This window comes from Corvus brachyrhynchos, unplaced genomic scaffold (assembly GCF_000691975.1).
Source record: "Corvus brachyrhynchos isolate BGI_N302 unplaced genomic scaffold, ASM69197v1 scaffold245, whole genome shotgun sequence".
Classification (NCBI taxonomy): Eukaryota; Metazoa; Chordata; class Aves; order Passeriformes; family Corvidae; genus Corvus; species Corvus brachyrhynchos.
In genome coordinates, this window is record NW_008238988.1 from 1,100,051 (window position 1) to 1,111,431 (window position 11,381).

An 11,381-nucleotide genomic window follows, 5' to 3' on the forward strand; every position below is an offset into this window, starting at 1 on the left:
CCTGTAGGGTTTTTAATGACTTAACTTTTTTGTTGAACTCCCTCTCAAGAAGATTTTGTTTTGAAATGCCCCAGTGGGAACAGAGATGGTTATTCTCTCATTCATAAGAAGTCTGCATCAGGAATTTTTGTACTATCCGGGCTTTGATTTACAGTAAGGAGATATGTGAACATTATTTTCTTGAAGAAATATTACTTCAGTTTTTCCATGTAATGTAGTTACCACAAAATTGTTCTCTGGATAACCAAGCTGCACAGCTTTATTATGAGAGTTACACTGCTATGAAAGATATGATGGTATTTTTATTCCTCACCTGAATATGAACCCATGATTTTTGTATTTTAGGCAGATAACACTGTGGACTGCATGTGGTGTGAAATAAAAGGATCATCTGCTAAAATTTGCCTCCATTTTTGGAAAAATAAGGCTAAATTTTTTAACTTCAGATTTCAGTTTGGTGCCAAGTAGAGTGGTGTGCAGCAATCATCTCTTGAAAATCAGGCCACAAACTTCCCAAAAAATGGAGATCCTCAAATGGGGCAGCTATGCCCAACATGAGTTTAAGTTACACAGTCAAGTTCTCTGTGGGCATGTTCTCAATAGTGCTTTAATTTCAAGTGTGTGTTCAAACCATGACTGTGCTTCTTGAAAGGGTCTCTCAACAGTCTCACCTCAGGGTTTACACTGATCAGGAAAAAAAGAAAGCCTAAATAGGAGTTTCCACAGACCTGTCCATGCTTAAGTTGGTCTTTAGGAGAAAATTCTAACAGATCTTCTGATGACAAGATTGTCTTCATTTCTGCAACATCCTTCTCAAACACTTTCACATGAGATTCAATGGCATCCAATTCCTAGATTTTGGGAACAAAAGGAGTATTTGTAGATAGCCCAAACACCAAAGCCAACTTGCAGTTCTGTCTTTTCACTTTAAAAAGAAATACTGAAAAATGACTACAGCACAGCCAGAATATGTTAAAGAATGCTATCAATCAAAAGGCTAGTTATTATAAATTACGTATAGTCATAACTTCTAAAGGAATTAAGTATTTAAGATCATCTGGTCTGTTTTAAACCCTGAATACAGAACTGAAATATCCTTGAAAATTCACATTCTAAATTACTAGTGGTAAGAAGACAGTTTTCCAGTGGTGAGAGTAACCAGCATAGGCAAGTGCTGTAATCATACTGTTGCAGCTTCCAATAGGAAAAGATTTACATCAGAAGGAAAAGGAATCCACATACAGCTGTTTGTGAACTCCCAGAGACAGTCACAGGGTAGAATAGGCTGGAAGGGACCTTGAAAGATCTCTGGCACCCATCAAAGCAGGGCACTTGGGGTCTGATCCTACTGAGATTTGGGTATCTCTTGAGCTGGGGATATTAACCCTGCTTGGAGCCCCGATCTAGTGTTTGACCAATCTCACTGCAAAAAAAAAAAAAAAAAATCCTTCCTACTATGTAGATGTAATTTCCTTTGTTACACTTGAGATCTCTTACTGCTCATCTTTTTGCTGCACATCCCAAGAAGAGCCTGGCCCAGTCCTGTCTGTAGTCTCCCATCATGTAGCAGAAAACAGCAGCAATATCAACCTCTCACCCCCAAGCTTTTCTAGGCTGCACCAACCCAGGCTCCCAGCCTTTCCTCCTACATCCTGTGCTAATCCTGAACTTCACAGCTTAGTTACCAAATGCCTTCTGATGGTTTGTTTCCAAACAGTTAATTTCCTCATTTGGCACACCTACAAAAACCAGCACTAAACCCTGTTTTCCATGCAGGTGATATAACCTGTATTTCCTAACACATGATGAAGCTCTCATTAAAAGCAGTTATGGGTCACCCAGACTTACATCAGCCACATGCAGGATTTGTGGAAGAACCTCTGCTATCTCCTGCTGTAAAGTTGCTACTTGAACATCTATTTCGTTCAGCTGTTGCATTACACTGTCTGTTTCAAAGATGGGTGTCAGCTCCTCCAGCTCCATGAAGATACCATGCAGGAGATTTTGCTTTTGCTCCAAGTCTTCCAAAGCCATCTGGAGACGAAGTAAGAGCTTAGTTTGATACATCACTGCTGAACATTAAAGTTACATAGAGGTAAGGATTAGAAGGAACAAAATGTTCCAGAAAATATCAGGCTAGTTGTGCATGATGTGACGTTTCTTCCCCTGCCATGAACTGGTTCAGCTTTCGGATTAACTGCAGTGAACACCAGAATGAAGAACAGCAAAGGCTGCAAGAAATGCATGTGATCCATTTGTCTGGGTGGTGTGTGAAGGAAAGGACTGAATGCATGTTTCCACTCTAATGCAAGCCCTGGGTGCATTTCCAAATCCACTCCTTTCACAGCCCAGAACACACAAAACATTCCAATTCACAAACACAGGAGACAATAAGCTTTTGCCACAAAAAATGTTCATGGGTTTTGGAAATCCCAGTCTCCCCACTGTGGCTACATGCTTTTGTAACTATCAGCCCAGAATGGGCAGCTACTTCCTGTCAAGAACTCTTACTAATCTTACTACAAAAATCTATGTTTAGAACACCAGCTTTCTCACTTGGTCTAAGCCAAGGAGTGGATGTACAGAAAACTCGATTTTTAAGTACAAAATTGCCAGAATTTTTTTGTTTGGCACTGGCCCTGATCTTCCCTGTAATATTACAAACATTCGATTTTTGAAATTACCAATCAGAATTCCCTTCAAGGAACAGTGAGCACAGCCTTCCAAACCACAACTCACTTCGAAGTTTCCATCTAGCACACAGACATCAAAAAAACAGCACTTTGCCTTTTTGGCTCACATACAATACAGAAAGAATCCTATATATGCAGGCAGTAAAAACTGACCATAGCCACTCAGCAGGGTTACAGAAGACAATCACACATTTTTGGAAGATGTACAACAGTTCAGCACTTGCACAAGATAGGTATGTCCAACACCAAAAAGCATCTGTATTTCATGAGTGTCAACTATAACTATTTTTCACTTAAAGTAGGTTTACTGAAAATGGTAAGTTATTTATGTCAGTGTCCTGGGTTGCAGTGTATTCTATTGCCATCCTCAGGAGCTGTTGAAACCAGGTGGGGCAGTGCTTCCTTGCCTCCTCCCCCCAGACTATCTTTCTGTTCATGGCCCATCATTGTCCTGACGCCTGACTCAGAGATAACTCCCTCCGGACTATCTTCTGTTAATGAGCCTAATCAACACTTGGCCTCATGACTCATTACCCCATTGTGAGATGCTCCACCCAGAGGGAGGAACCAAGCATCCCATCGTGGATATAATCTGGGACTCTGAACACCAGAGACAACCCTTCCACTGGATTTCCAGAGGACAGGAGCTACACAGCCACTGTTGGACTGCCTGAGGAAGAGCAGACCCTTTTACTACAGGCTCACTGCTTCAGAGGACTGCAGCCACCATTCTACCAGACTGCTACCACCACCCTGCCTAACAGGGTGTCAGGTTGTACCTTGACTCTGTCAGTTTGACAGTGTTTTCCTTTACTTTTTTTCTTCCTTTTCTTTAATTTCCATTATTGTTATTCTGACTTGGTGCCTCCCACTGGTGTGTTTCCAAACTAGTACAGTCAGTAACAATTAAGAATGGAAAACTGCATCTGTGCAGAGCAACTAGTGCTAACAGGACCATTTATCTGCATCAGCTCTTACCTGGAGCTCATCAGTATGCTTGCGTAAGCTTTTTGCAGAGTCATGCTGAGCATCTGCTCTCAGCAAACTGTTGGTGCTTTCTATCCAATCTTTCACATTCTTCAAGTGCTCCTCGTATTCTTCCATCTTGTTGGTAGCCTAGGAAATAACAGGATTTTACAGCAAGTCACAAGTGAATTGCTGTTCACTGTATAGGATAAATACATCTGTGGATAAGATTAAAAGAAATCAGGATGCATTTGCATCATGGTCAGTTAAATCAGCATGGTGAAATAAAAACCATTTTTCTGAAATGGTTTCATGATTTCAGGCTATCCCCTCTCATCAAAGGTAATTTTGGTGCTTGCATGCTTACATTTTATGGGAGCATTGTTACAAGTTACATGGCAATGATACTTTAATAGACAGCCCATTAGCAGAGTCTGAGAGAACCATCTCAACACCCACCCAGGGGCAAGCATTCCCCACATGAACCCCTCAGCCATGGTTTGAGCCAGCCCTTTGGGGTAGCCACTCCAGAAACCCCACCTACAATAAGCCTTACCACAGCAGGCTTGTGACTCTACTCATTTGACAGCCTCTGATGATGTTTCATGCAAAGCCTTCACTCTGGTTTTTTTATAGGATTGGTAAAAAACCAGTTCCATTTGGACCCACCTTGTTGAGAATGGCAGTTCTGCGCTCAGCACGCTGTGAGACCTGCTGGTACTGCTGCAAGGGGGCCACCAGGATATCCATCAACTCCTGTGCGTGGCAGGAATTCTGCTCCACTATATCCTGCACCTCTGCATCCAGCTCGTTGAGTTTGTAATGCCAAAGGTCCAGCATATCCCAAATTTGCTGCATGTGGACAGAAGGGAAATGACATATAAGGTCAGGCTCAAAGGTAACAGCAGCTCTTCACGTGGGATATGTGGAACTGCAAAGGTTTCAGAACTGATACGATGAGAAGAAAACACTTTGCATCTACTGGTGTGATTCACAGTTGAAAAAAGCATGGATTTTCCTGTGAGAAAGAATTAATACATATTCACCAGCTAAATGCTTGCTTGTACTTCTCCTTTTACAGACATAAAATGAATGGAAGACCACTTTATGCTGAACAAGGCTCTGTAGAAACAACCAAAAATCTTTTAACACCCACAAAAATTTTTTTTGCAAGATTACCTTCTGAACTTCTTTGGCTTTTGCAATGTTTTCACTCCTCTGTTGTAACATCTTTTCAATAGCTTGAAGGCCATTGTTAATAGTTTCTGCTTTTCTTTTCAGCACATACTGAGGAGAGTTCTGCAAGATTTCAGAGCTAACCTGCCAGAGCAAAGAGAAAACAGTAGGGGCGATTACAAAGATCTGCTTGTTTCTGTGCACCACTTTACCAAAAATATTAAAATTCTTTTCCGTTTCTCTTGACAAGTCACTTCAAAACACCAGAATGGAACTACATTTGAAGGGAGAAGCACTAATGTGAGCGAGTTCAACATCTACATGTTGTTCACTAATTTGCTCTCATTAAAAAAGCCTGGCTCGGAAAGGCAATCCCTGAGGAAACAAGCCCTGAGGCACTGCCACTCCCTGGGTGCTTTGCTTCACCCTGATCTGCAAGAGAGGCTGCTCATGCTGCATAGTGGGAAGGGTCACACTTGGATTTATGCTGTGAGAAACCCAGAATGACACCTTTATGTCTCAGCTGACAGCTGTGACTTCCATGTAACAAACAAGGGAATATCAAAGTGCATCATTGCACAGCAAATTTCTCAATATAAACTTGGAGATTTATCACTAAAATAAAAAGCTCTGAGGAACTTAATTTCACTCTGCAGGACTCCATAGAAATGAAAAATTGGTGCACTGGGGGGGGCCTGATTTTCCATGTAAAAAGAAAAACTCTCAAAGCTGAAGTTGAGTAATTGCCTGAGCACAGGACTGAGCAACACACCGTAAGCTACCAGGTTACAAAGGACTAGATAAAGTGCAGGGAGGGAGAAAGTCCTTGATCTTGCCCAAAAGTGACATCTTTTCTTACAGCTCCGCTGGCTGCTAGGGTTGGCCAAGCACCAGGAAATTGCTAAATTCTTCGTGTGCTGCAGCCCTAGGATTTAGGGGGCAAATGCACACTGAATAGTTTTATGCTGCCTTGATGCAAAAGATTTTTAATTTAGTAGTTGTTTTAGTTTGAATCTCCTAGTACTGTAATACTTCATCCTTGTTGTGGGATGAGGAATTAAGATAATTTTCAGTTAATGAATTAATTATCTACTCATTTCAGGACCAGTTCTTTCACTCCAACAGGTAATGTGTGCTTTGGGATAACCTTTTATCTCGGTAAAAGAAACAGTAAACAACCACAAAAGCTCAAAGCAGACTGTTTTGCTTTCCTTCTCTCCTCCCAGTTGTTGCTTCTGAAAAGACTAGTCCCATTTTGAAACAGAAACTATAAAGTTAACCAAATTAAAACTCACAAGCTTTAGTTAACATGTGCTAAATATTTTATGTAAGATAAAATGAAGGAATAATTTGATAGACACTAAAAAGTAACTGGATTTCAAAACTGTTTTATTAAACTTTCAAGTTTTATCAAGTTAGCAGAGCTTTAACTTTAAAATTAACATTAAACATTATTATTTCTGGAATATGAGAACTGAAAAGGTTTTTTTTTTCATTTTTAAAATAACACAAATGAGTAACAATGATGGTAATTGTACCAGGCTAAAAATTGGACCCCAAACTAAGAATATTACTCCATTTTCCCCTATTTTGCTTTCAGCTAACTGCTTATATCCCTTGTAGATAGAAAATACTGCAAAAAAACCTGATGCAATGGGATTCAGTTATTTAAATTTCCTGCCTGATTTTAAAGGAAGGCGACCGTGTCCTCAGAGGTGGTAAAAAGAACCATGTCACGTGTCCAAATTACATTAAAAAAAAAAAAAAATCCCGTTTCAAAGTCCTTTCTTAACCCAGTTTTGAAAATATTTTCTCATTCAAGCTATGGAAACTTTCCAATCAACTTCAACTACTAGTTCCCAGTTTAAGAATCAGATTGGATAGAAGACAGCATCCATATCATATTAAAACTTCACTTCTAAAGGTTCTGCCATGTCCATTTTTAATAAAAAATAAAAATGTTATATTCACACTGTTCACTGTAAGGTTATTCTAGAAGGAGACAGTTAACATGAGGAATCTTTCCTCACACATCAATTTTCACTGAGAAGAAAATGCAGACAAAAATAATCAACGTTTCAAGTTGAAATTTAGAGCTATATTCATCAAACACAGCTGTATTTATACATTGCAAATAGATAAATATGAAAACCACATCAACAGTTACCTTCTCTTCTAGGTCTTGCAACACTTTCTTGCAGTCCTCCAGCTGTGTTTCGATCTCTGCAGGAACTATTGTGTACATTTCAGAATACTTGGTCCGAAGTTTCTTCATGATATCCTCCAGAGCTTGACTCTCTCTACCAATCACACTCTGAAGCTCCTACAGAATTAAGAATAACTTCAGCAGTTTTACCCAGTTCTTAGTAAGTGCATGTGTGTAAATGCACAAATGCATATATACGTGTATGAACACACACATAACGCATTTTGTATTTCCTACCATGATTATGGTTTGGAAAAGTTATTTTTGTGATACCAAACTTAATTTGATTACCTCTGCAAGCAGATAAACACTAAGAAATACTGACTCATTTAATCAAATGATGCTTTTCAATCTGTACGAATTAATAAAACCTGATACTGCTCCATGTCGGGGAAGTGACGCACTGATACTCATTGACAGGTACAGCAAAGGGACTATCTGAAGAACTCCTGTGATTAAATGTTAACCTTTGTGCTCTCCCTTGTGCCCAAAGTGGATTTTTCCCTTTGAAAGACGTTTAATAGCCAACGTCCATCCCTTCATTATTATAAACAACACAAAGGCCACAAAAAGCAACAGGTTTCAGGCTGAAGTGTCTGCTTTCAGGCAATTATACAGAGCAGCACAGCAGGCTCCTCTCAAAACAGTAGTTTCCAGTTCTGCATGAAGAATGTAGGTTTTATGAGATAAAAGAAGCTTGAACAACTGTCTACAGCCTGTGGCCTAGAAATAAAATCCGAGCTAAGTCCTCCTGCAGAAAGAATGAAGAAATCCATTTGTTTGGAAGGTTTTCTAGAGTTTCAGGTTGGAAAGTTCTGTTTGCTGGCTTATGGTTCCTTTCCCTGGTGCTCAGCTGTTTGAGAAACTCAAATGTTAACTTAAGGTATTGGGAAAAATGAGCCAAAGCTCCTATCAGGCAATGAAAGCCACTAAAATTGACTGCCTTTGCTTTTTCAGTCAGGAGCAATGGTAATCCATTAATTCATAGTCTTCACTTGGGAACCTTCTCCTTCACACAAATGCACCACACAGAAATATGTAAGAGACTGAGATTGATTTATTTTCTGTCATCCCACAACAACTGGGTCTGATATTAAAAAAAAAACCCTCAAACCCACAAAACAGCTGTGTGCCTCATTCTCTCAGGGAGAAGGCTGCTGTTGTCAAATGGCCCAATTGAGATTGTGCCAATATTTATGAGAGTTCACAGATTTCCTAACTTGAACTGGAAAGAATCACTTACAACTCTCGTCTCCAAAACAAAGATGTCTCTACAAACTGGTTTCTGTGTATTACTGCATGTTCATATTTCAGATTATTTAGCTGGAAAGCAGATGCCTGTCAAAACTGTCCCAATTTTTTTCCTAAGGGACAAGATAGTAACACTTCCCCTTTTCATCTGTGTGGGTGAATTAAAACTTTTGTCACCCAGCTAAATCAGGTTTGTCATCTCAAAGTGTAATAGGTATTTCCACTCAATAGCTGCAATGGAGTCCTGACTAATGCTATAGATTTCATATGAACTAGATTTTCTTTGGAAGTAAGGGATGAAACTGCCCTGCAGATTTTGGCTCACTGGTGTCTGGACTACGTAAAATTAATGAATTCTTCAATCCTTTCAGCTCAATCCTCTCAAAAGGAACAGGCCTGCTGTGACATACTGCTAAAAAGAAATCACTTGATGGAATTGCTGCTAACATTTGCTTGTGCCATTGCTATCAGAAAAAGGAACAATGTGAAAACTCACTTTTGGGTGAAATTTAGGAGCTCAGAGTAGCAAAGTTTGGATGTGAGGGAAAAGAGCAGGCAAAAAGCACCTGCAGTAGTAAAATTTCCTTCTGGATACAAAGAACTCAGTAAAAAAGCAGACACAACTCTAAATTCTAATTCTAAATAATTTTAAACAGAAAACCAGCCCTTTCAGACAAATCCAAGGTCTCACCACAATAATGCTAGCTCATGGGTTTTCAGAACTTCCTAAACATGTAATAAACGTTTCTCTTTCAAGCTAAACCCCTATCTGCCACCGTGGTCTTTGGCTGCTGTATTTTTCCTAGAACTGTGCTAGGATGGGGACACCCAACCAGTTCTTATACAAGACTCAGCAAAGAGAGCCCAAATCTGTACTACACTTTAGTAGGCTAAAACAAATAAATTATGAAGTTCTATAGTTAACAGATAACTGGATTAAATAGAATTAAAAACAATTTTTGATCAAGATTTAAAAATTATGATAGCAATATAAACACAATAGGAGTAATTTGAAATGAATATAATTCAAATAATAAATAAGTAAGTTCAGGAACTGTTAGGAATAACAGTATTTCATAAAGTCAAGAAATGCAGAAATGTGTAGACGGCTGGTGGCTGCTGGTGGACACTGTGGTCTTGATCACAACTTGATTTTTAAAAATCATTTACCAGGTTAACCCCCAGTGTGGGACATCAAATCCAGAACATGTGAAGCTGTGCTGGGTAGGTATGCAGAGGGGAAAGGATGCAGGGTGTACACTAAGCAGCCCTTCCTAAAAGGAATGCAGCTGGCTGTGAATTTCTCTGCAACCTGGAAATACTTCCGTGCCTGCTACCTGAGTCACACAGAGGGGAAAAAAACACAAACCAAGACCATGGCAGGGCCAGTTGTATTCTGCTGAGCCAGATTCTTTGTCTTTAAGTCAATATGCATAGACCTTGCCATTAATTTTATCTGGAGCAAGTTCAAGCACCAGCATAAACCAGGAGATACTCTGAATGTCACAATAACAGAGCTGTTACCAACCTCCAGCTGTTCTGCCTTTCCATCAGCATCCTGCAGTAACACAGATGCAGCATTCTGTAATGCATTTGTCACAGCACTTATTTCTTCAGTGACCTTGTTCCTCTCTTGAATCTCAGCTTTCACAGAATCTTTATGGTCTTGAGCCTTTTGATACAACCTATGGAAGATTACCAGAAAGAATACATTGCTTTAGATTCTACACCAAGTAGGAGCAAAGAGCATGCTTAATACAGATATTATACAGGTAGATATCCAGAACCACATTTGTCTGTAATTTAGCTTTTTTTTCTGTTATTAAATCTGTGAGTTTATGTCACTTATAATCTCAGTTTCTTTAAAGTGAATCTTCAGATAGTGCTAAAAGAAGGACATTTGGTAGACCAAATCAGATAGCAGGCATATTTAAAGAGCAAGCAGAGGTCAAGTTCTCAGAGTCTGAAGATCCTGGCAGAGCATATGTTGCTCACAAAGATTCCCATGTCCAAAAGCAGACCCGGAGAAGCGTGAGTACAATCACCAGATTTGTAAAAAATCTTTGGAGTGAATTTTAGACAGTGGCACTCACATAATAAGATAAAAGTTGCAAAAGACACAAGGTCTGATTTTCCTAAGAGTGGACGATCTCAAAATTCACAAGAGCTTGGAACCTCTAAAACTGACTATTGTTCCTTGATTCCTACTGCATTTGAACACAAACTGCAGCCCACAAATGATATGGCCAGGCTCAGGTCCTCTCCCTAAATAATATCCCCCAATGCCCATACTGGAGACAGCAGATGGCTGAGATAGAGAATTGGTCTGACCCAGCAGAGCATTCATTGTCTTTTTAACTGCATTACAGCTTTTATATATTCTTTGATATCCACTAAAATCCTCTGCTTGTAAATAGTCCTAGCTCATATCTTCAACAGAAATCTCACACCACTTACTTTTTACAGCGCTCTTGCATTGCCTTTATCTCACACAAGGCAGGAAGGGCAGCTTCTCCCTCAGCATTTTCAGGTGTATTCAGGATGTTTCTTATCCGGTGAAGAAGCAAGAGTAAGAGGAGCTGTTGCTGGTTGATGTTTTCTTCGAATGAGTTCACAAAATCTAGTAACTCCACCAGTTCCTCTCTGGTGGCCTTTTCTTTCTCTTTAAGGCTTTCTGGCTGTTCTTCCTGGAGCTTATCGAGAATTATTGTTTCTCGTTCCAGCTAAGTAAACACCAAGGCAAGGCATGAGATAAACTGCTCTTTTATTCCACCACCTTAAGTTACATTATTCATTTACTCACATGGGTGACTAAGTATTGGGAATTACAGAGTCAGAACTTGAACCTCTGAAGTGTGACAAAACATCTGAGTTTGCTTTAACAAAGCTCATAACCCCGTGCAGAGTTGTTCTGGGTTCAGAGGGTTGAATAAATATCCCCCCCTATTTCCGACTCTGCGTTCAAGAAAGGGTGGGGATAACTGAGCAGCGTGTGGGAAATGATGTCCTGCACTGATCTCAGCCCTTTAGAGGCCATTTTACTCACAGCCCCATCCCTACCCCCCCAAACTTACAGATGCTGAGCAACT

At 39.8% G+C, this 11,381-nt stretch overlaps 1 protein-coding gene across 1 annotated transcript in view; it reads right to left on the reverse strand.

The window, feature by feature from the left end:
* SYNE2 (spectrin repeat containing nuclear envelope protein 2) overlaps positions 1 to 11,381 on the reverse strand; it is a 170,785-nt gene that overhangs the window by 83,984 nt on the left and 75,420 nt on the right. The window contains 8 exon segments of the mRNA XM_017738829.1: positions 729 to 851; positions 1,849 to 2,034; positions 3,672 to 3,809; positions 4,329 to 4,511; positions 4,839 to 4,979; positions 7,003 to 7,158; positions 9,821 to 9,977; positions 10,750 to 11,068. Of these exon segments, the coding sequence (XP_017594318.1) occupies positions 729 to 851; positions 1,849 to 2,034; positions 3,672 to 3,809; positions 4,329 to 4,511; positions 4,839 to 4,979; positions 7,003 to 7,158; positions 9,821 to 9,977; positions 10,750 to 11,068 (1,403 nt within the window).